We start from the raw sequence: 26064 nt of genomic DNA on the forward strand, positions 1-26064 counted from the left end.
TTATTGCTTGATTAAACAGTCTACCACTCTAATATTATTTTGCATTAGGAAATAAGTATTCACAATGAAATTCTGTTCCCCATTTAAATCAAATGCACATTTATTTTATTAAAATATTGGAAGGGAAACACACTGAAACAGATAAATCAAATGAAGGAATAAAATGCAAATAAATAAGTACATTGACATTTTCACAAAATGCTCATTCCCAAACCAAAACATGAGGTAAAAAAATTAAGTGATAAAACATCAAGTTACTTAATTCTCATTGCCTTCTTGTGACAATTTTAAAGAACACCTACAGAAGACAACTGTGACTTTTGATTTAGAGCAATGTGAGTTACAGACTAATCAAGCTAGCTGACTGCAAGTGTTTCCCTGAAATATCGTTTACTTTTAAAATATAAAATAGATACAACTCCTTGTACCATTTCTCCTAAGAATATACTTAAGATTATGTGAAAAGATTGCAGCATTTAACAACAGTAGGAAACAGCTACAGTCTTTTTAAGATGATTCGGACGCTTGTCAGAAAGAAAAAATACTCCTAGAAAAACTCCTACAAACCATTTAGGTAGAGCAGCCTCTTAATTTATTGCTAAGGTTGTTGACAGAGCTCTTGGTTCTCAAGAGAAACATCGAGATTTTCAGTTTTTTGTTATTTGATGGGGAGGGCCTCAATTTTTGCACATCTGACTACATAAATTGTAAATGGGACTGACTTGAAGAAAGTAAATTGATTACCATTTCTGAAATAATTTCTGTTTTCAGTTTTCTAGTTCAGTCTTGAAGATGCCTCAAAACCACTAGTGTGTTCTTAAAAAAAAAAAAAAAAAAAAAAGACAAGACAGAACAGTTCTGTATATTGAGAATGTCCTCAGTAAAAATATCAAGTATCTTTTATAGACACAGTACTTTCAGAAACACTCTCACAATATGTAACTTCACTAAGAAAAGTGAAATTACACCCAAGAACCTTAGGATTATGTTGTACAGGAGCACAACATGGACAGCAATGCTGCCCTTCGTATGAATGTGACTTTTCAAATTAATGATGATGACTTGGCCAGTCCTCCTTGGGGCATCAGTAGAACAAAATCCTAAGGATGGGTTCCAATATTTTCTCAGTAGGTGGTATTTGTTCCTTCTTGTTGGCCCGCTCTTTCTGACTGCTGTCAAGAGGTCCTGCCACTCTGTCTTCTTTATTCATTTAGATGAGCTGGCAAACACAGACAGAGCAAATTTGGGAACTGAAACTAGTTTTAGACAAAATTAGAAGGGCAGAAAAAGTATGAGTTTAGCTTCCACGCTACGCATTCATGCAGGACCAGACACAGCCTGGTTGCAGAATCGTCAGCACATTTCAGCATGAATCAGAAGTTACATGCAGAACTAAAAATACAAGCCTTTCTTTGGGATTACACATAGGAACACAAACACCAGATGAGTCAGTGAAGTGGATAAGCTCAATATGTTTACTTTGCGCACCAATGCATTTCAGGGTAGATTTCAGCATAATCTATGTGCAAAGAAGGACTAGCAAGGATGCAACTCCTTCTGTGGTTGAGGGGTCTGTACCACAAGTAAGGCCACTACTCAAGCACAGGGTTGGAAGAGAGGGTTGTAAGCCAAAAGGCCACTTCTAAATCATTCTGGCTGTAGAAATGAATTTCTTATTTGAAGAAGCAGTTTGATGCAGTGAAGTACATATGGTTTTGTAAATCAATAATCATCAGTCCAAAAGACTGACAAAGGGGAGTAATATTGATAAAGATTTATCGCATAGACAAACCCAGGAAGGATTTGTCAGTTAAGATGACAAATACTAAATTATAATAACTGACAGTATAAAACATGAGTTAAGGCAACAGTCTGCCATTTAACATAAAGCAGGTTTATCTCTTATAAACATTTCATGAGAAACAAAGGACACTTCTAAGTTGTTTCAGGAGTCAATGATTACCGGACATGCCATTTGGCATGCAGTGGGAATCAAATTATACAGAATTAAAAGTTTCCATGCTCACAGATTGTCTGAACAGAAGTAATTCAGGGATGCCTATCTGTCTAAATGGGAAACTTCGATATTCATTCAAAGGAAAAACTTGCAGCTATAATATTAAAAGGCTTTTGAAGCCCTGGACAAAATTTAAAAATGTTATGTCTCCTCTTATGAGTCTTGACAGACAGTTATCTTTCTTACCATCTGCCTTTTCTTACAACTGTGTTACCTTAAGATTGGAAATGTTTTCCAACAGTAGATGACGACAGACAGACATTATATCCATATACTGCCAGCTGTATTCACTACCCTTAAAATCTTGCTAATTTATATCATGGCCATAGTCACCTTGATTTTACTGTGAATGTGTAGAAAACTGCTGACTTCAATATTGCATGACCACATAACCTTAAATAACTCCACTATTCCTTTTTTAAAAACTGTCTTGCTTCATACAGTAGCTCCAGTCTCTCATTGACCTTGGCTGGAGTCCCTTGGAAAACAGGCTATGCTCTCCTGGCATGGGGCAATCACCAGCTGGCTCAGACATGATACATGTGAGCTATCCAACTTCCTTCACTTCTGGCTCACTCAATTAGACAGCAGCAGATTCCCATTTCCTGAGCCAGAAAGATCCTTACAACTTCAAAGAAACTGTTCTCAAGGCTAACCACTGTGTTTCCTGATCTTTGCAGTCTATCTTTTACAGTCTGTGATCATCCACAGAAGGATGGTCCAGGGGAGGTCCAGCTGTGAAAGGATGTCACGTTGCAGTTAATTAATACCAGCTATCCTCTTGCTACCATCATCCTAATTCCCACAGTCCACAACTACCATCCAGTATTGGGATGAACAGATGAAGTTTCAACCAGACAATACCCCATGTACTCTACAGTCCTTTGTACTTAAACTCTTCTAAAGAAAAACTGCAGCTGTTTGGTTTCTGGTAATTCTGGGTGCAATTCAGCTCCAGATTAGGTATCTAAATTCAGGTGTCTATGTGTGCATTGCTGGGCAAGATTCCACTGCATAAACATATACCTAACTAACAAGTCACATCTGGCCTGACACCTCACGGATATCCAAGACATCAGCAAAGGCTGTAACACAAGGCTCTACAGGAAGCCTGTAACAGCAGTTGGAGAGCAAGCAGGACACACCACAGAATCTAAAAAGGCACTAGACCTATAACTAGGCAACCAGATCTTGCTATAGATATCTAAATTCCCGTTTCGGTCAGTGTAACCTGCAAAACTCCGTAAGTGTAAAATAAATACCTAACATGGGATTCAGTTGCTCAAACCTGTGGAAAGAGGTAACTTACTCCACTTCCATCCAGCAGAACTCAAAAAGTGCAAGATCTACAACATAGGTCTTGTGTCGGATCTGCTAATTCCACGATGACGACTGCCTAGAACCTGTAAATAGACAACCAAGTTGGGTCCAGCTGAATCCTTGACCTCTGTTGATTACAGTGTGAGCTTAGATGAAGACATCTACATTGGGGTGTCCTAATTGCAGACTGAGTTCCACCTCCTGTGTAAAATTCTAACATGAAGAGTCAATGTAATTAGCTATGGAAATGAATAATTCATTCAGTGAGGTATGGTTTGTTAGATTGTCTACCTTTACAACATATTCAGTTAATTTTGCTTTACCCCCACATCTCTAATTTCCAATCATATTGTACTGACGCAGCACATAACTGCATTGTAGAAGCTGTGAAGGGATGCTCCATGCTTGAAAGCTGCAGAGGGTTTCAGAACACTGAGAAATAGGAGGTACACTGGATGTCTGTCGTAATACTGTAAGATAAATATGAAGGAATGCTAATCTTTGAAAGTGAAAGTATTGTAATTTCAGAATTTTTACATGAAAGAAAAATCTCACTCTCTTCTGAGCTATTGTTTCAAACTGAGTATATTCTCAAGTTGGTAACTGTACCTCCTTTTATATATTGAAAAATTCCTCATCGCACTAAGAATGAAAAATATATTCCTTGTAAAACAAAATAACCAATTCTGTTATCTGCTTCTGCAGAAAAACAGATTTTAAACAGTACACAGAAACTGCAGAAATGCAAAATAGTTAGAGACTTGCTTTTGATATAATACCTTTTACCATCCTCAGGCCTAAGGCCAATAGGGAATCCAGGTCTGTAATGTATTCATAGATATAGATATATAGATACACATATACACACATATACCAGATACATATACACTTGGTAAAAGAATGATTTCTGCAAAAGAATTAAGCATCCAATACTGAAGATCATACATTCATGTTTGTGTCAAGGGAATACATTCCCTCTTTAACAACTCAAATCATATTCTGTCAAGGACCCTTTAAAAATGTGTTGGATTTTGATCAGCTGAGAAATCAATCTTGCTATAATTGCATATCCAGGTGAACAGTTGTTATGAACTGGGTCAGTAACCAAGGAGGAAACGGGACCTAAAAAGTATCCTCTAGGAAATAAAAAAAAAGGTCTCATTCCAAGTTGAAACTGCCTCAAAACTAAGTTGTCAACAATAACCCCATTCAATTCAAATAAAGCATAAATGAGTTCCACTGTATAGGATACAGCAGATAGATAAAAATGACTTGCGTTGTTATCTTAGCAATGCGGTCGCATAGCAACAAGCTCAGTTTGAATGATCATTCCTTTATTAGCTTTGTGAATTATCTTACAGCTAGAAAGTGGATACTGAAGAGAATTTACGAAAGAGGATTGAGAGCTTCATGTAGGCTGACATACTATAAAGCAGAATGGAAACTGGGCCAAGTAATGGAAATCAGAATCAAACGGGTTTTGAGTTTAAAATGCTCTGTGCATACAAGCTGACTTCTAGAGCGTTTATTACTAACAGCAACCCTGTCAGTATAGCTGGACACCATCGCCTCAGTGGAGTTTGGATTACACTGTGTGATAATGCATGTGCATGCACGTTACTGTTAATATAACTGAGAGGGGTTCACCAAAATCAGAGACGGAAAAGACACATGGTTCACCTTGCCCACATCATTACAAATCCAGAACTGAATGTTTTCTCTGGTGGTTTGCTGACTAAAACATTTCCCTATTCAAGCCATGGTATGTCACTCCAGTGATGTCGCAACGAGCCCCTGTCAGTGTGCTTGTTTATTGCTCTGTCCCTTGCACCATCCTGCACGATTATTCTGTCTTTATTGAAGCAGAGTCAACGAGCTCAGCTGTTGAACAAGCTGCAGAACTTGGGGAAAACTTGAAATGTTGCTAAATTCATCAAAATAAGTCAAGGGAAATAAACGGGAAGAAATTAGCTTTTTTATTGTCATCATGTCTCACATTACTATATTTTCAAGTAACAAAGCTGGTATACTATAAGCATATGACAAATCTGAGGTCACAGACTTTTTTTTTTTAACTTCTTTGCAGCAGTGAAGGGTAAACGGTATATAGCGGTGCTGAATAAAGTTGTATCTTGTGGCCATATTTAGTCTTTTACTAAAATGTGGTCTCATTTACCATTGTACCAAGCACTATCAGCTCTTATAATCTTCAGGATGACTTGTGGATGCTCCTGTGTGTCTGAAAAAGCAGGCCAATTGTATACCGTTAATTAAACTGAGGACAAGCATGCAGCTTTAAACACAGAAGTTGGACGATTTCATTCAACTCTGGATTACATCAGCCTTACAGTAGCTTTCCTCCATGAAAACTCAGGCAACTATACCACTCTTAAAGAGGTTAGTGCAGGTGCTAAAACACAGCCCACATTCCTCACACGTAAACTAGATTTTATTCTTAATTTTAAATAAGGAGAGGCATTCCCTTTCAGTTTTCGGAACTCATTTGTGGGAGCTGAAATGTACAGTTGGAACAAAAATAACTAGTAATACATGATACTGCAAAATACCCACAATTCACGGCTAGCTGGAATCCTACCAATGTACACTGGTGCAAACCCATTTCCCGCCCCGCATCAGAACCTATCAATGAACTTTTCCCGAATATTTGAAAGGATGTATTGAAAGTCTGGAATTTTACCTGGCCTATGCCCTAGGGATTAAAGATGGATTTTACCTTCACATCCTCACAAGCAACTCAGCAAAACTTTTTCTCAAGTATCCCTGCCATTAAATGTCCCTTCTGCTGCACAGTATAGGAAAAAGAGACTTCTCAGACTGTTGATGTCCCAAACAATTGATGGATTTACAAGTCAGAAATAAACCAGTGAAATCTGCACAGAAGCCCACAGGCAGATGCACTTTTATGAACTTGAGTTTCTAGATGCCAAGAGGAATCATTCATCCAAAGTGTGTCAGAGTACTATGTTAATAAATAAAATATGTGACAGGAGTGTATCCCCCCCTCAAAAATATCTGTATCTTACAAGAAGCAAAGGGTAACAACTGGGCAGCCAGCAAAACCCCTGATAATCTGGAGATATGAATCATAAACAGTATATGAGATATGATTTCAACAAAATCGCATGGCATTTCAAGTCCATCCAGATACCAGACTGGTGATTCTCATAGTGGGGGCATCTGTGCTTGAAGGATAAGGATGGGCTGCATTAGCATTGCAAAAATGCTGCCTCTGTTTCTTCGTAAGCATCCTCAGAAGACTTACACTGTAAACAAAGCATTAATGAAGGAAAAGGAGGCAAGACCCAACCTTTGGCTATAGACCATACCAAAAAACACAGATGTGAGTTTATTTCCCGGCTGATACGATAGTGAAAACTGGGCACTGGCACATATAAAGCAGATTTTCTTATCACAACTAATACTGAGGCTTCCAAAGATGGGGAGAAAAGAGAAAGAAGCCTCTAAAGGTAACTTTATTTTTTACTGAGGACTATAACTATACTTTTAACACTTCATGTTCAGAATGTGGAGGAGGTTTGGCAATTCTAAAAGAAAAGAGTCTACCATTCTCTGGAGAACATCATTAGCCTGTCATCTCCTGACCCAGCACCAGCATGGATATGGAAGCATTTCAGAGATGTTTCTTTAAAATCCTTCTTCATACACACACACATAAACACACACTCAAAATCCCCACCATGTATCAAAGTTTAGCAATATACCAAACCAACAGGTATCTTTCTTAAGTGGGGACATCTTCAGTGACATTAGCTGAAATTTAAGCAGATGTGTAGTTTGTTTGGTTATCCACAAGAATGGAACCAGCTATCCACAAGAATGGAACCAAACAGGAGGGCTTAGGAAGGACACCAGTTTGACTGCTGTGGGCAAAGCAATTGTAAAATAAATCATAATGAAGTGGCCTGTTGGGAAACCAAAGTGAGAAAACATGAATGGCTGCATGGGAAAAAAAGCACAAAGATAGGTGAGAGAGTATCAGAGGCATGAGTGCTGAATGGGCTAAACATGACAATCGGTCTTCTATGCATTATGTTGAGGTGGATTTGTTTCAGTGATCTCACAGTATCATTAAAGAGCAAAGAATATGGGTCAGACATGAAAAACTAATGTCAAAAAGTACTGGCCTGAAGTGATTCAGGCCTTTCCCCTAAATTTTCCCCTTTACTATCGAACCCACCCAAGTAATTATTAATTAGTATTATCGTTATAATAATTCCTACTTTTTGCACATTCATCATCATTATGCAGATAAATGTGTCATTTTCTCTTTAAATCTTTAACCCACATGTCCAGTCAATCTCCCCAGCCCCTTAATTATTTTAATGTTGGTCTTGGAATTCCTTCCAATTTGCAACAGATTTGTGATTTAATTTGATTTGAAAAATATGCAGAGCTGCCAGTATTCCAAAGAATTAACATTTCAGGTGTCACTCAACTTGCTACCTCCACATTTCTGGGTAATTTGTGTGGAAACAATTATTAGACTTCAGTTTAGTGTGAGAGGCTATTGCAGAAAAAAATTAAATGCTGCTGAATGCATTGACACCATTTTCAGAAAAATGTTAGAAAAATCTCTGAGACTTAGGCTGGGGTGGAGGAGGAGGGAGGCCTAGCAAGGTCCTGCTGGATAAACCTAGTTAAAGCTCAAGGAGTTCAACCCATCTTTCATTGCTTTGAGTAGGCCGTCCATATGACCAAGTCAAAAAGCCCAAAGACCAAAGCCATTTATCTATTCTGCTCAGTCCTTTTATTTCTAAAGAACTACTTCGTATCCCTTCCATTTATTTAGTCTCTGAAGAACAAACCCTGCAGATGTTCCCACCACAGTCATGTTATGTTATATAAAAATCCTTCACAATTTTATTTAGAAGTTGGAAAACAAACCCAGGAGTATGAATGTGACAGTACCAGGCTGGAATGCACAATAACAGCCTCACAGACATAGAATCTCCACCTATTTTGCCATCTCCTTTGGCTTCTAAGCTACTTCTTTCTGAAAATAAGCAGCAGCAAAAAATCATCATGACTTGGCTTAAGTGAAAATGAAGAGGAAAGACAAAATTGTCTGTAATGGATTTAGCAAAACGGTTATGAAAAAAAGTTACAAGGTTGGCATGCATTTAAAACATGTACGTGAGTGCCTAACTCCGCACGCGGGAGTGGTCCCACACAGCTCAACACTGCTGCGGGAGCGGACATTGCAGCTCACGTGGCCAGACCACTGGGCTTGGAAGAAGTAGGCCACGATTTGCAACGTGCCTGATATGCTTTTAATAATTAATCAGTTAAGAGTTCACATGTATTTCCTGCTAAGTACAGCACAATTGTAAAACCTCACTGGTGTCAGGGTACAAAGTTGTAGATTACTCACTTCTCCCTCAAAACAAAAAAATAAAGAAAAAATAAAAAAAGAAACATGTAATAGATAATTTACTAAACCCCATAGGTGACAGCGTGTACAAACATTCATTCAGAGTCTGGTTTACATACTAACACAGTCCATACTTAATATGTCCATCTTACATTCGGTCGTTTATCATCTTACCCAGAGCACACATACAGGGAGAATCAACTCAAGACACCATCCTAGGGTACCCATGGAGAGCCCCAACACCTCCCTCTCCAGTAGCACTAAGTGTGAAACATGAAACAGCTCCCAGGGAGGAGTTCTCTGGGAGGGTAACATCAGCTGTGTTACCTTCCCCGCATCACCTTGTGGACTCCCACCCACAAGAGAGGCTGAGCACACCACTAGCACTTCCATGTCACTTCTCCCTTTTATGCTGACTGGAATGCAAAACAAGAGAAGGTGGCCCATGAGACTGCACAGAAACAGATCTTTAAACATCATCTGGGGCTCAGAAAATCCATGGCTTCTCCAGATCATGGCATGCATCTTCCTCTGCCTTAATAACAATCTAGGGAGGAAGCACTAAATCTCACAGTGTCTTCTTTCTTCTGTTCCATTTTTGATGGGTTACGTAGATAAGCGAGTGGTCCCAGTGCAGGAAACTAAAGGCATCTGTTCAGACTAAACTTGATTAATCATCCACTGTGGCTAGTCAGAACTCCTCAGTGTTAGAACCAAGCATGAAAAAGAGAGAGCTCTCATCTCTCCTTTACTAAATTCTCCCTTTTCCATTTAAAAAAAAATAATAACGAATGGTGCAGGAAAGAATATGTATTGTGCTGTTCAGAGCACAGCTACCAGCTGCAGATTACACAGCAGCCCGAAAGATTGAAGGTGACACTGGCTGCATCCTTGTTCCTAGAAGGAAAACTTTATGTTTTCCAACCAAGAAAACAGTCCATGTATTTTTTAATCCCAGGTATAGTAAGGGTGTGTTACTATTCCAGAAAAATAATAAGGCGTTCAGATTTAATCATATCTAACAGTGATGGTGCAACATACTGCTACAACATATAAAACTACCCCAGAAGAGACTCATGCCATTTTCTGCCTTCCTTCCCCCAGCGCAACACCATTACATTTCAGGTTCTGTGAAGCAAAGTGGAAGGGGAATGAGACAATACCAGTGTAGGGGAAACATGGTACCCCAGGGCATATTTTTTATGCCTTTAATTTGCAGTTTGTGCACCCATTTGGCATATGGGTGCAGCTTAGGACTCATCTCTCCCCTTCTCATAGCTATGATTGATTTCTGAACATAAAATCAGTCACGAACAACAGATTTCTGTGTAAATATGGTTGCGACTAACTCAATCTAACCCTGTGAATCTTGCTTCTAAGATGAATACAAATAACAAATCTGAAATTGATGTCTTCATTACATCCTTTGTTGTGAAAATCAAAATGTAATTCAGATCTATTGTAAAACTTGCAATAAACATGCCAGGAAGAAAGAGACTGGAGCTGTTCTGGAAGCAGCTATATGCTGTCTAAATCAGTCTTTTGTGCCCAGGACTCTGACAGAGGTAGATAGCACAGATTTCTTTTCAAATGTCTCATGCAGGAGAAAAACCTTTCAATGTCACTGATTTTATGTCTCTTTTCTATTTTGATCAATGACTGCTAAATTATATATGTGTGCAAAGAATGGAACAATAAGGCATTTTACGTTAGTCTGCCAGCAAGTTGCGTGGACATCACTCACATCATAACCTGCCTAATCAACGTTCAGGTATAATTTTTCAACATCTCCTTCCTGTGCTTCAGCTATCCTGTGCAAACAATGACATATTGTATATGACATATGTAGCCATGCTACAGAACATCTTCCTCCTGCTTAGCAACATTCCCAAGAATGTGCTACCAGCTTCTGGTCCAGCTTACACTAATCAGCTATTTTATGCAAAGCTACAGTTCCATAATTGGATTCAATTATACAGCATTACAAGAACAATGCAACCTGAGATATATTTTTAAAATTTAACATTTAGTAACACATGGGATCAGCTGTCGATTGTTTGTCCTATCTTGTTATTCCTGAACTGGTTTAAAAATCTGACTCCTTTTCAGTTTCATTGATATTTCAGCCAGCGAGTTAAACACGGGATTGTCAATGAGGCAAATAGAGACTTGCCAAGAATTTTAAATTCTTCAAAAGGCAAAAGAGGATTAAATGACTAAATTTAGTCACAAACACTGGCAAAAAACAAAGTGCATCGGACTCTCTGTACACGAGTACTGAGAGGTTTGAACAGAATTGCATACCATACAATCACACCAACGTAAGTCCTGAAGCCTTTGGTAGTTTTTGTAGTAAGCTTGCAGTACCAAGGTGCCCCTAAAATACTCAGGATTGCCTTTGCACACAAAGGATGTCTGTATGAGGCTTCCACAGCCTGGCTCTCGTGAGTAGTTGGCAAGAGGCATCTTTATAATACCCTTCTGCAGTAGAGGAGAACTGATGCTATAAAAGCTGATGCATCCAGCTATCTCAGGGAAAATAGAAAAGAGCAATGCAGAAGTTATGTCCTACAATACCCTCTTTGCACATGAATTACATAAAACAGAGACTATTCAATGGCATGAATGTAAACATATTTTGCGTATCAGTGTTTGAATTGGTTCTAAAATACCATTCTTTTTACAGACATCTTTCCCACTTTTCATTTTTGCCAGACATAAACATCAGGTTTTTGTACAGACTATGGAATACATCAACTATTCTGTGCAGCTTCTACAATAAATCTAATTATTAGATCCAAAAAAAAAAAATGGAAAACCCTGAAAATTCTGTTAAGGACAGTGCACAGCCTTACTTTCACAGATATGCCAAGTTAAACAGGGTACTCTTCACAAAACCTTTCAAAAATATCTTTAATTTGCAGAGTTCTGTCTCTTTGGTCTATCATGATTGGTTTTCTCCTACTGTCCTGCTTTTCTGCCAGATAAAAAGGCTTGGTTTATGTCCTTGACTTCAAGAACTAGCACCATCATGACAAGAAAATTGAGCTTAACCAAAATAAATCCCAGCTGCAGTGAATGAGCCATGAGCTCATAATACACAGTGAGGTGTGCTGGGCATGGACAAGGTGGTATCTCGATTCTCAATGCACAAAGATTTCTACTTGCTGCTTTCTACAATCATAAAAGGCAGATTAAATTGGTGGACTTAAATAGATCAAATGCAAGATTGGCTGAGACAGGTTGAGCTCCCTAACACACTTCACTGCCTTGATTCTCTAAACAAAACATATTTGGAAAATACTTTTCCTTCTCAAGTCCTAGATATCATTTGTTTAGCTGAATGTCATTAAGGCACCACTTAAATTAAAAACAAACAAACAAGCCAAAAAAAGACAATAAAGGGAAGTATAATGAGTTCCATTGTAACCTACTTGCTTTAAAATATTGCAGTATGCTGTGAGAGAAAATCATGCTTATGAAAAGTCAGCTATACCCAAGCATAACAGCCTAGACTAAACCTCTTGGTCTGTCTGCAGGATGGCAAAGTACTATCATTAGCATCATGAACTCCTTCCCACTGTTATTTTGCACTGATTTATTAACATACACATCTTTCAGCAATGTCCTCGAAACACAGTCAGTATTTCTACTACACCGAGCTTTTGCTGGTTCTCTGAACAGAGCACGCTTCTTCAGGAGAGACAATACTAAGCTATCTAGTAGCTCAAAACTTCCATAGACTCCATGTTAAAGCCACAGCAACATGCCCTCCCTGCTTGTGTTCACTTCACCTCTTAGATTTATTTCCAGGCAAACAGGTAGACACAAAAGTCTCCAAAATCAGGAGCTTTAATAGATGGCAAAACCAGCAAAGAGCAAATAATACGCTGAGGGGCAGTCTCGTGTACAAATATATACGTTTGCCACCTGTTTTAATACAGTACTATAATGTAAATGTTCTCAATGTCACTCATATAGACTAAAACTAACACGAAATTCCATTTACTGATCAAAGCACATGATTTTGAATGTATCTTGTGTTTCTGTCAATTTTTACAACATAATTAACCTTTCACTCACTAGTTGTTTGATGGAAACGTCATGCAAGAGTCTCATAAGTCTACACACTTCAGTAACTGACCAGTGCCTCCACTGGAGGTGCTCACATTAGTTGTGGAACCAGAACAAAAATGCAACTGTTTTGTGACATATACACTAAATTATGTTATGTTGCCATTCATGGAAACTCTACCACCCAACAGACACTGCATCCTTGTGGTTGCCTCTCAGTATCCAAAATTCACTATAATTTTAACTTCAGAAAAACTCCAGGTCCCAAATAATAGCGAGTGGCATCACTCAGACATACAGAAAGTCACTGCATGACTTACAGTTCATCTGGCCTAGCGAGTCTTAAGACTTGAAATCTTACAAAACTATTTCACCTACTTCACTTCCTTTTCCATTAACTTTTCCCAGCTTGACCAAGAGAAGGTGGAAAAGAAATCATTCATTTTGTCACCCATCAAGCTGATTTCACAGGAAAATACTATTTACAAATGTGTTGTCAAACTCAGTTTGGAATTTGAGATCTGTAATGGATTTCCAGCAAGTTTTACACCAGTTTGACTGTCCAGAGCTCTTGAACTACACTGAATTTCACAACAGTACATTTCAGCAAATAGAAGGAATGCACTGTGTGGAGTGCCGAGAAATACCTTTATTACATTTATAGGCACTGAATTACCATTTGCAGAGTTCAATCAGAACAGCAAGTTAAGGGAAGCAAAGCAGAAAAAGTATCACAGTGATTTAGATAAAGCCAATCCTAAAATAATCCCAACATTCACACTTGGTAGGTAGTGAAACAATTGCTTTACTCAGCTGAGAGTGTGGGAAACATGAGAGAGTGATCAGAAACATACTGGTTGCTTCAGAAAGGACCTGCTGCAAGCAGCCTATAACTTGGTGCTTCAAGAACTGGCTTACTGCAGTAAAATAGTACTTGCCAGTGTATGTGAGAGGAATGTCAAGTACAGGTAAGACAGTATGCACAAAAGCCACAAATGTGTGGTTTCAAATCCATGTCCCTGAGTGCTGTGCATGTTTGGGCAAGCAAATTATGGCAGTTTGTGAAGATGCTGTTTCTGTACCAAGACATATCATTGATGCTCAAAAATGCCAAGACATAACGGACAGAATTAAATAAATTTAGAAGTTAACTTCTCAGTGCTATCTCCACATTCTGAATACTCTCATCCATTTATAGCCAGCCTTACTGTTAGATAACATGAACTCCAAGTTTTACTGAACAAATATATCCTCTTATAGAAGGCTAATGCATTCCCCTGTGCACACAAAATAGTGGTACTATTTTGTTTACACATGTTTTTCTTCACTGAGAGAATTTGCCACATCTTTGAATCCTATTTGACGTATCTGTCTAGTAGGAAAAAATACATCCCTCCCAGGAACACTTACAGTCAGTCTGGCTCTGACACGGAAGGCTGTTTTAAATGTTCAGTTTTCATTCCATAACCCTGAAGTACCTTACAATAAAAGATGACTAGAAGACAGAAAGTCAGTATGAACCCAACTCCTCCTCTAGAGCATCCACTGGCAGTAGAGCAAAATGGAAGATATAGAGATAAAACCGTTGTTGTCAGTGGCTCAAGGCAGGCAGAGCTCCTGCCCTCTGAACTCAGGATTCAGTTGAGGAACCTCCCTGATGCAGGAGAATTCAAAGTGAGGAAACAGTCACTTCTAATATGCAGCAAATTTAACTCCATCAAAAGTCTGCAAAAGAGTCATTATACTCCAAGTGACGTTGTACTGGTTTGCCATATGGAAACCAAAAATAACCCATAGCACTATTTTTGCTCTCTTATTTTTTCCTTCCGCCTCCTCCCTTCACCTTTTTGATCAGCTCCCAAAAACCAAGCAGACCTATGAGACAACCCAGACTGCCTTACAATTTCAGGCAATCGATACAACATACCCATAATCTGTAAAATGCATCGGCTTTTCTGCACTGTATTCTTGCAACTATTTTGGTGTTTATTCTGTTTAACATTTCACGTAAACATTCTGTGACTCTAACGAAGATTAACTTTAGAAGAATCATACCAGGTGCTCCTAAATACCATCGTCCTGTTATCCCCTTTCACAAATATACAGCTCTTACCTGTACATGAATAATCATCAATGCGTATATATCCTGTTTTGCAGATGCACATAAAGGATCCTGGTGTATTTACACACATGGTATTCTCACGACAGTAATGCCGTCCTTCAGCACACTCATCAATATCTGTGAATAAAGCAAAAAGGAACACAAGTCAAATTCAGCTGGTTCTTTGCAGTCTCTCGATACACCACTATTCACTCTCATCAGTAGTTAGACTAAAAAGTTACTTGAACAACAATGCGTTTTGGAAAATTTTTTTGGCTTTCTCCTTTAAAAAAGCTGCTTTAAGTGTTCAAACAAGAGAAGCAGCATGAGCTTTCTGTGAACAGCTGTTAGTGGAGTTACAAAGAAGATTACATTGGCTTACATCTTTCCTTTTGAAGTGCCTATGATGTTATTCCTATGACTTAAATAATAATAAAAAAAAATAACTGGTGTCCCAAACAGCAGATCAACTGCCTCAGCACTGCAATTTCATCCATCATTGTACGTATGCAGTCACTGCGGTCATCAGTATACAAACACATTACTATATGCATACTATATGCCTTTGATCTAACAGGCATTGTTGTTTGGGAAGAAACTGTAAGGAACATGGTAAGATCTGAAAAGACACCAAACTTATTGTAAGTTTCTCTTATAAATATAAAGTAGCCAATCAGTAATTTTAATATATATAAACACATATATCTATATCTATGCATATCTACATATATATGTATATAGATACATATACACACATCATATCTGAAAGGAACCTGAAAATCTGATTTATATAAAGACCTGCTCTGACAGAAAAAATTGCAACTTGATAAAATACTTGCTGGGGTGCAATACCTCCTGCAGTATAAAGTCTTAGAGCAAATTCCAGACATAAATCAGTGTAAGCATGGACTTCAAAACCTGATTGGTTTTGGTACTCCCTTGGGCTGCAAAATTAGACATACATCTTGTAGCAGGTTATACTTCAATGGTAAGACAGAAAAAGCACCACAAGTAACAAAAAAACCTCTGCACACTATTATTATGCCACAGAAAAGAAAAGCTATATTAATTTGGAAGTGCTTAGTAGCACACTGTTCCTGTAATACTAATGATAAAGACAGCATTACTGAGATGCTCTGTACATCTAGTTATATTGTCATCCAATGTGCCACTGAACCTTGCTACAAAAGTATGTTAAAAAACAAAAAGGTGGATCGTTGGCTTGGTTTTTTCCCTGCTCATCACTTTTGATTTCCTCTCTGTTTTTAATGATGTTTACACCTTTCGGAGTATGAAAATAAAATCTGGATGGAAATCAGTGTCGTGTTCCAGAGTCTGATGATAGTTCAAAACAATAGACTGGATATATAAACTCAAATCAGGGTTGACTTCTTAATGCTGTGATGCTAAATATCACTAGCGTTAACTTCTGTACTCCTGTTTAGGTTGTATACTTACCTCCCAAGACTTCCTCTCTTCCCAGTGTCTTTAAATCAATAGCTACTTACCAACTGCACTCATTGCCTGTCTTTTTTTTTTTTCCCTTTTACATTCCCAGAAGAAAACTCGCCTTCCAGAACAAAACAATGCGACACTGAATATTAGCAATTCTGTAGTCATTTCCTAATTTCATTCAGTTTTGAAAAAAACTTCTGTTTTCCCCAGTTTCTCTGTTCAGTGCAACTGTTCTGGATTCTGCTGGAGAAGCTGGGGGCGGTTGGCTACAAACCATGAAGCTGTCCACTGCAAATGCTCAGGGTGGTGAGCCCAGCCTGTTTTGCACAAATTCAGTTCCTAAGAGTTTCACAGCCAATATACTTCAGCTGGTTTCCTTCCCTGCCTTTCCCTGTAAGCTCTATTAGGGTGTTGGTTTAGAAAAGCTAATTTTGTAATTTTCATGCACATACACACATACACAAATAAATGTGTATTTACAGTGAGCACAGTAAGCATACTAAGGCTCAAAACACATTTTGTGAAAGTCATCTGAGAAAGCAAAAAAAGAAGTGAAGCTATCACAAGACTACCACAGAGGCAGCTGGTTTAGCACAGAAAGCGGAAAATGGCACAGATCTGATGTACAGATGTTCTGCAGAAACTTAAATGTGCAGTTCACAAAACCAGCTAACAGTTACAACATATGCCCCAGCTACTACCACAAATGATGCAACTTGTGTCTTTCATAATTCCAGTTCACAACTCCGTATTAAATTAATAGTGTTGATTTGTATTTAAGTAACAACATCAATCTTCGAGTAATGTTCTTGGCGTCAACAGACTGCCTAGGAGCCAGCTTTGGCACCCTCAGAAAATTCTACTTAAAGATCCAAAGCCTCAAAAGCATTAAATAGAACTTTCTGAAAACTATATTAATGATTGCTTTGGCAGGTAAATAGCCACAGGAGACCCAACATACTAATGTTTTTCATTTTGCAGTGAAAAACTTAAAGCCAGAGCTACTTTGATTCAAACCTTCTAATTTAGAAGTGTTCTAAAGAAAAGCTTTCATTTTGCCAACATGCCACATATTGAGGCTTTGCAAAGTGTTTTATTTATAATTGCCTTTATTTCAAAACCTTGCTTATTCAATTGTGACAAAAAAAAAAAAAAAAAAACAACCCCAACCCACAACTGCTCAGGTTAACTTTGAAATGTTTCATTTGAACAAATCTGATTATTTTTTTTCAAACTGATTTGCAAAGATATTATCCACATTTTTTAAACGCTCACTGAAAAACAAAACTCTTTCCCACCCAGCTCTCTAGAAAACCTATACGGAATGCAAAGGAAATAAAAGTTATTATTACTGCTACTATCACATTATTGTATTACGCTGGCACCTAAAGACCCTAATCAAGTGTCAAAACTCTGTTGCTCTACACCATGGGTGCACAGCCTGGTAATAAGCTGCTTTTAGAAACAGTTTGCAACTTTAGCACTAAATTACATCACCACTGGATGTAAAAGATAATTAATACAAAAAGGGAAAAATGACAACTAGTCACACAGAGACTGACCACACTAAAAACATGCGACCATTCCCCCTTTATAGCACTCCATATGCAAGCTTCGTATACATTAGATTAAGGTATTACAGACCAAGGAAGACTAAACTGGGGCAGGGAAAGAGCCCAACATCTGTTCTTTTTCAAAGCTACCAAAATAAAAGCCTTTTCATCTTGCTTGCTGGTCGAAACATGGGTGTAGCATTTTATTCACCTTCAGATACAAATGCACTAAGTACAACAGAAAACCTGATGCATTTCAATATATAAGAAAGCCTACAACATTTATCTTAATTTCCCCTTGCCAAAAAGCCTAGTTAGCATATTAATGCACATTAATGTCTTACTGTTTAGCCAGTAAGATGCTGAAGCCAGTTCAATAGGATGAATGCACCACTCCAATGGCTCTACACACACAACAATAAAGACTTGTGTGCTTTAAGCCTGTGATGTGATACTGAGACACCAGCTGTGATATACTGACAACAATGTAGTCATGGAGATCATCAACCTGCTCTATTCCCAATGGAACAGATAAAAGAGGCATCTCTGGGAAAATTGGTTAGTGCAAAAGTGTTTGGAATCTGCACTTCAATGATTTATTTATACTTGCAAAAACATCAAAACCAAAAAAAACCCCGCTTTTCTTTATCTCCCCAAGCACTCAAACAAAATTTATGCAAAATATATAACCCAAGAAAAGTTTCCCTGTATCCCTTCCTCCTACACCCTAATGAGTTTGCTTCCCCAGAGTGAAACTCCCAGTTGTGTTTTACAATTCCATTAATAAGAAGAGAATTTGACCTGCAATCTATAAATCATTGTTGACCAAAGACTCGCGCTAACAAACAAAGTCTCTCCTTAGGCCTCACTATTCATCACTGCCTTTATCCACCACAAAAGCCTGCCAGAACAAATGAGTCTGGTACTAAGTCAGTAAATCCGGGATGTAAAGAGAAGAGGCTATTTCCAGAACTGAGGATCCTTTATGGATAGTGTCCTGCCTCCAGCCATTTCCTTTAAAACTCAATGGCAACAGTGATCCCCTGGTCACACTTACAGAGGCATATAGTGGGCAGGGAGATGCTTTTGCAGGTTTTTTGCAACAAATAATATTAAGTACCTAGAAAGAGAGCAAACAGGAACATAAAAAGATTTATAAACATTTATTTCAGAAGTGCATCAAAAACTACCCTGAACACAAAACCAGATTAGATTAGACCTACAAATTAAAAACAAAACAAACAAAAAACCACATTTTTTTGTGTTAATGAAAGGATCTGTCTTCACAGCCCATAAATATGAAGCCCCACATTTACCTGCTGAAGAGGGTAATGCTTTTTCACCTCTCCCACACAACTTCATCAGCAAACCTCCATCCTGAACCAAGGGCTCCACTGCTAAGAGCAAGGGCATCATTTACCCACCATTCCTGTGAATCTTGGGCCTCTCCGCCGAGAATCCCAAGGATGAATGCCAGTAATGACAGTCACCATAAAGGGCCTTCAGGCCCTTATTTTTATCACTACTGAACTGACTCATACAGAAAGAGATAAGCTGGGAAAGGTTGAGACTTTCTCATCTGGTGCCTGACCTAGAAAAAGGGCATCACAAGATCAGCAGATGTTACTCACCAATTAAGGGACTATGAAAGAGGAGAATGAACAGTGATCGATCACAGGAACAAATACCACTGAAAAAGGTAAACGTGGATTTAAAACCAACACAACCTGTCCTGCATCTTGGACAAGGTCACAAAGGAAAAAAGGTTCTGTCCTTTCTTCTTTCTCTTTGAATTCCCCCCACCAACAATAGCTCTTCTTTTTGCACCTTCTACCTCTGACATCAAGCTTCTCTGCTGTTTTCCTCCCTCACCCACCTTCTACATAAGTTTGGTCCTGTCTCCAGATCTTGCTCACCTTGTCTCTCCTCCTGTCTTCAACCCATCCCCTCACCAGCTCCTCCTCCTTAATAAAGGACAGACCATAACTTTGAAGCAAGCTTACACCAGCTTACACATCTGTGAAAGTATTGGCTTTTTTCCTTTCACCACCAAACACACTAACTCATCGTCAAATTCTTCCTTCCCAACTGCTCAAGTGTTCAGTACATTAAAACTTCCCAGCCCATTGCTCCAATAAAAATGCTCTTAAATAGGGTCTCTTCCGCTTTCCTGACCATATTTCTGAGCTCATATTATCTCCAAGCTCCCTTCACTTTCAGCTACAACCTGGTTTCAGTATCTCATGTACTTGGGTTTCCACAACCTTCTTGCATATACCCTTCCTCACTCGCTGAGGATGAAGTGTCTTGGGGCTCTGGCACAGCCCTTGCTCCTTCTCCTCCCACTACTACTTCCAGGTTCTCCATCACCAGAGAAGCCTATAGTTTAACTATTACAGTTTCTCCAGTCAGTCACAAACCAATCACTGCAATTTTGTTTTGCTTTCCTCTACCAAATCCAGTGCAGCAGTTTTTCCAACTGACATATTCCACAAAGGATGTTAACATCAACTTCAATCAAAATTGTGTATTTTATCACAATCTCCCATGTTACTTATTCCAGCTGACTGCACCATCATAGTTGTCATCACTCATACCCTCTACAATCTCTGAATTTTCTTCTCCTTAGATATATATAGCCCTATGCCTTCTGTGTTACCAACAGCCACTAAAAGGCCTAGCCCCAACAGCAAAATTACCAAGTGGTCACGTGTATATGATCTACCTCTGAAACAGGGATTTTTGTTCTTGGGTTTTTTTATTATTTTTATTTTTGTCTACCTTTCTGCAGTTATGTGTCTCTCCTCCCCCAAAAGAGAAAAGCACTAAAACCTAAGGAATCAAAATATAACTAACCTCGTGAACCAGCTACAACAACATACCCCATGTATTGAGTTAAAAGACAAAAATAACCTCAAGCATACACAAAGACCAAGGAGAAAAAACAAAATAACCTTCCACCATCCCCACCATGCTGCTCCCAGCAAAGAACCTGGGCCACTAACAACTCCCTGTAGCAATGCATAGGGAGGGTAAAGAAGAAATGGGCAGCTACTTATGTCTATTGATTTTTATTGAATTATTAATGGACCTTAAGAGAAACTGGGTGAGTTGGATTATAAATGTTAGCACTGTTGTAATTGAACTAATAAGCAGTTGTTATATCTTGACTAGACTGCTAAAGCATCAATTAGACTAAAAATAAATTCTAATTATTGGATCTTCACATAAGGTATGTTCTTTCCTGGCCCATAACTAAACTGCATCAGTTACATATACACACATTGTACACATCTTGGTGCTTTTCCCTTCACATTATTTTAAATCTCTGATCTTTGCTTAAGTTCATGATTTCTCTGTCCATCTCCTGCAACCTAAGAGGGGGCTATTAGGACAGAAAATACTCTTAAAATAAAAGGAAAGTCACTCAAGGTCTACATTCCTTGACAGAAGCTCTATATATCTTTCAAAAGACACTATACAACATTAAGCATTTCAAAAATATCATTTTTAACAGTACAAAGAGTTGTTTCTATTTCAACTTTCCCCAGTTTTTGGGAGATAGACTGTTGAGATAAAACTGTCCTTGTTAAACATGCAGTAGGAGATACTGTTCAACAGCTACCTGTGCAAGTGAGACTCTTAGAAGAAAATGAAATCTTCATCTCAGTCTCATGAAAACATCACTGGACTCCACATATATTATGTAGTTTTAAATATATATATATATATATCGCACAGGAAATTTTTGAAAACAAATATTGCCTGCCATCACATAATGTTTTACTTGGCAAACTGCATCTTCTTACTATTTAATATCTTATAATTAATTCATATGGTAGTGTATACATGATAAAACAAGTAATTATATATGGTTATCTGTCAGACATGAAAGCATCCCACGGGGCCTTTCCTTAGGCGCCAAACAACTAGTCTGATGTAGCTGCATACTGAGAATAAAAAGGATGTTGTATATGATTAATTAGTGAATTCCAAAAATCAGAACAGCTTACACTGAGAGTCCAGTTCATGATCCATCCTCCTTCAGCACTGCATTCGGTTAGAAATAGGTCTTTAAATTTGAATTGCAAAATCATCTTTTTCTTTCTTTTTTTAAAGTATGGCACCTTCTCGTCATTTTGAACAGTGAATGTCAAGAATTTAGAAATACTTGCCACTGTTAGTGTTTTTGTTTTCCCCTATTTTAAAAGGGGAATAAGGAGCATTAATATTTTTATACAGAAACTACAAAAATATATCAGATTCTTCCCAGGAAGAGCCGGCACAGATTGTACTGCATGTGCGTATTTTAAAATTCCTTGTCAGAAGACAGATACACACGTAACAGGACAGTACCTGTAAGCTGTAGTAAGGTCCCTGTGGTTGGGTTAGACTGTATTTGGAGTTTGCGTAAGGTCTAAAGGACGTAGCATATTCCCACAAGCTATCCAGTAGATTACTGCCTGTTCTACAGAAATATGTGACAATATCAGCTGTCCCTCAAATGATGCCACACTAGTTAAAGTACCACAACAGATATACTCACTGTGGCTGCTATTGCTCTGCACTCTAATGCTGAGCATTTCTGTGTCTTTGTTACAGCTCTTGGGGATACAGCCTCCACATATCCTTAAGACCTGTCACACCTTCCGCCTGAGGTTTTGAAAGTTACGAAATAAAACCAACCAACTGGCTGTGGTTACTTTTCAGCACAGTGACAGCATTTAATTCTTTCAGTAGTCACTTCCCAGCTACTAGTGAAAATTGGAGAGAAAAGAAAACAAGAATGAAATTAAGGCTTTAGTTTCTTTTCTCTTTTGCTTTGAGGTTGCAGATTTAACCAATTTGTATGAAAAGTTTCACCTTAATTTCTCATTTAAAACCAAAATGCAACATATGCTTTTATTGGTGATGGAAAGGGCTGCTCTCAGTACAATAAAGCATCTCCTTAACAGGCACTGGTAGCACAGAGGAGTTTGAAAGAGTTTCCAAGAGACTCCCTTTTATGAATAGTTTCAGCTGGTTTTTTATCGTAGTAACATCACTCAGTCCCGGCCATGGGTGGATGATAGAATCAGTCTGAACATACTTCCTGTAAAAGTAATTAAAATCAAATAACACTGAATCACATCCTGCAATTTGTACATGTACAAACTATACCACTGCTACAGGTGGTGGGACTATCTGTACCCCAGTATGCACCACACTTTATGAACTGGTGTCAGGGATGCTACTTGTACACTTTAAGTTAGGAATATGCTTTATTATCTTCCTGAATAAGAGTCATGGCAGACAAGAAGGATTTGGCTCACTCTGACACATTGATACATTAGAACTGGCCTGATAATTCTTCATATTTAGGTTTCTCAGTAACATAATGATGGAAATAAGATGACTCTTACTGCCTTTGCTGAGAATAAATAATTGATAATTTATTAATACTGTTGAATATTAATGTTTAATTTTAATATTAATAATGTTTAATTACTTTTTAATAGAGATTTCCAAATAACATTCTGCCCTCCTAGAGCAAAAGTTTATCCTTCTGCTTGATTAGTTTTCCAACCCAACTCAAAATGACAAGGTAATGACTCAAACACTGCCAGCTGATGGAGATGGAAATCTTTGTTTCTTAGGTATAAGTGACACTATTGCTTCATTTCACTTACAGAAAACAGTTTATGTATGAAGAGAGAAGCTTGGGTAACCTTCACAATTTCACAGAACTGACAGTACTGCAGAGCTCCTGAGTAGGACTCTCACCCAAAATGTATGATGCATACCATGAAGACAGCAAAGCTAGCAAACAGTACTGGTTATTAATGACCCAGAATGTATTTTAAAACTCTGGGGTTTATCTCCATTACAGAGATCTCTATCTTACTTTCACTCTTCCCAATATTACACTTAAAGAAAAAATATGTTCTTGATTACTGTACTTGGCCAATATGATGCAACATGTATTCTACTGAAATTTTATTATTAATTTTTATCTTTTGTAAGATAAGTCTTCACTGCAACCTGTAGAAATCAGGCTCCTTCTGAATATATACTTGATTTTTGTAATCCGGTAGTTAAAAACAACAAGATTAACAGTAAGATTAACAACAGATTGTACTATTAGGTAAGTGAAGAAATGTAATGTTTTTGTTGTTGGGGAAGAAGGTTGAATAATGCATTAGTAATTTCACCCAAACACAGGGATAAATTAGTAAATCTTTCACAGCAGAATGAGAACATACAACTTTGAGCTAAGGTAAACCTGATGAGGTCCAACCAAGTGGTGCTTCCGACGTGCTTCAGACATGTACTCTGGAAAGAGACAATTCATCTTATAAGACTGCTTACTTCCCTCCACTGACAATGACACAGATCAAGACAGCTTATTCAAAAGCAGATTTCTAAACTGAAGACCTTCTCCCATCAAAGGACAATCATCAGTAAAGCTGATTCAATTCTCAAATGTAGATAAAATCACTCAGTCTTTGGTCTCATTTCAGCTGCTACACTTGAAACTGGGACAAACATGGCAACAGCAGAGAACTAGGAGAGTTACTGAGGAAGAAGGATAAATTAGAATAAAAATGGAAAACGGTTTCACAAAAATTTGTTAAATAATATTAAATGATCCAAAACTGTTAAGTCAGCTAGGTTGTGTACTGTGCAACTAGTACAACTAAATTCCCAAATATCAGAAAATAAAACATTATGGTCCACATACCCATAAGGTAAATTTGTGATGTGTGGAGGGTTGACCCTGGTCAGCAATTCAGCACCTACCAGCTGCTTGCTTGCTCCCCTCTCCAGTATGATAGGGGAGAGAATCAAAAGAGAGAAAGTAAGAAAAAAACTCATGGGGTGAGATAATGACTGTTTGATAAGTGAAGGGAGAAAAGGGGGAGAAAAAGTGATTCAAAGACAATCACTCTCCAGCTCTTACCAGCAGACTGATGCCCAACCAGTCTTCAAGCAACAGCCACCTTAGAAAGAGTACCCCCATTTTTACTGATAAGGAAAACATTGTATGGTCTGAAATATCCCTTTGGTGAGTTGGGCTCAGCTGTCCCAGCTGTGTCCCCTCCCAATCACTTGCCCGTCCCCAGCCTACTCACTGCAGGATAGGTGAGAAACAGAGATGGCCTTCACACTGTGCAAGCACTGTTCAGCAATAGCTAAAACATCCCTGTGTTATCAACACTGTTCTAGTCACAAATCTAAAACACAGCACCATACAGGCTGCTACAAAGAAAATTAACTCCATCACGGCCAAAATCAGTACATGATGTAAAACAGCCTCTGCATCAAGCAAAATCCTCTTGATAAAGAAGCAAATAACCTGTTTTTTTCTGATCTTGTTCAGTCCTGGTGCTTACAAAAGATTAGTACATTCTCCTGTCTTCTTTCTTGACTCTCCTCTCTAATCAGCAATCCTTGGCAAGACTTCTGAAGTGAAATCAGATTTTGCACAGAGATAGTTAGGCGGTATTATTAAATCAGAAAATCAGATTCAGGCAATCCTTCCAACTGCAGTTTCCAAAGGGTGGAACTAACACCTCCTCCCCAAGCACATCTTTTGAGGACCGCCAAAAGTGCAGACATGGTGCATGAAAATGGCTTACGTTCAAGGATCCGAGAAGAGCACCTAACGCTGCCACCAGCAGACTATTTGCAAACCCATCTTATTTGAAATATGGGTATATTTCACTCCTCTATAGGCATCAGAGTATCTTGATAGCCAAGAGTCACAAATTTTATCCTTAAAAACTTTATCAGCATAACTCCACCTCCACAAATGTAGTGGGCATTGAACACTATTTTAAATATATCCCGGAGGGCTATCATCAGTCTGAGAGCACTGCAGGTGTTGCTTTGGGAAAAACTAATTACACTTCATGAGAACATCTGGTTTTGTAAAATGTTGATGTTAGGTGGGCTAAACACCAAGGATACTATAATCAAAAGCACCTTCACCTGGGCAGCACAGCATAATCCATACCCAACCTGCCCATAAGGTATCTCAAACTGCATAATAACCTGAAGCAGAATATAGATTACAGAGTACTTGGAATAAAGCTTACAGCGTGTAAATGAAGAAATCCCAACTCTAAGCATTGCTTTAAACAGTCCTCCA

The 26064-nt window shown here is 38.3% G+C and overlaps 1 protein-coding gene across 3 annotated transcripts in view; it reads right to left on the bottom strand.

Annotated features, from left to right (window-relative positions):
* Nucleotides 1-26064, bottom strand: part of NELL2 (neural EGFL like 2) — a 160846-nt gene that overhangs the window by 56525 nt on the left and 78257 nt on the right. For all 3 annotated transcript variants that reach the window (XM_074870406.1, XM_074870407.1, XM_074870405.1), the window contains one exon: nucleotides 14938-15063. In XM_074870406.1, the coding sequence (XP_074726507.1) occupies nucleotides 14938-15063 (126 nt within the window). The remainder of the gene's footprint in view (nucleotides 1-14937; nucleotides 15064-26064) is intronic.

Source organism: Strix uralensis, chromosome 5 (genome assembly GCF_047716275.1).
Source record: "Strix uralensis isolate ZFMK-TIS-50842 chromosome 5, bStrUra1, whole genome shotgun sequence".
NCBI classification, from domain to species: Eukaryota; Metazoa; Chordata; class Aves; order Strigiformes; family Strigidae; genus Strix; species Strix uralensis.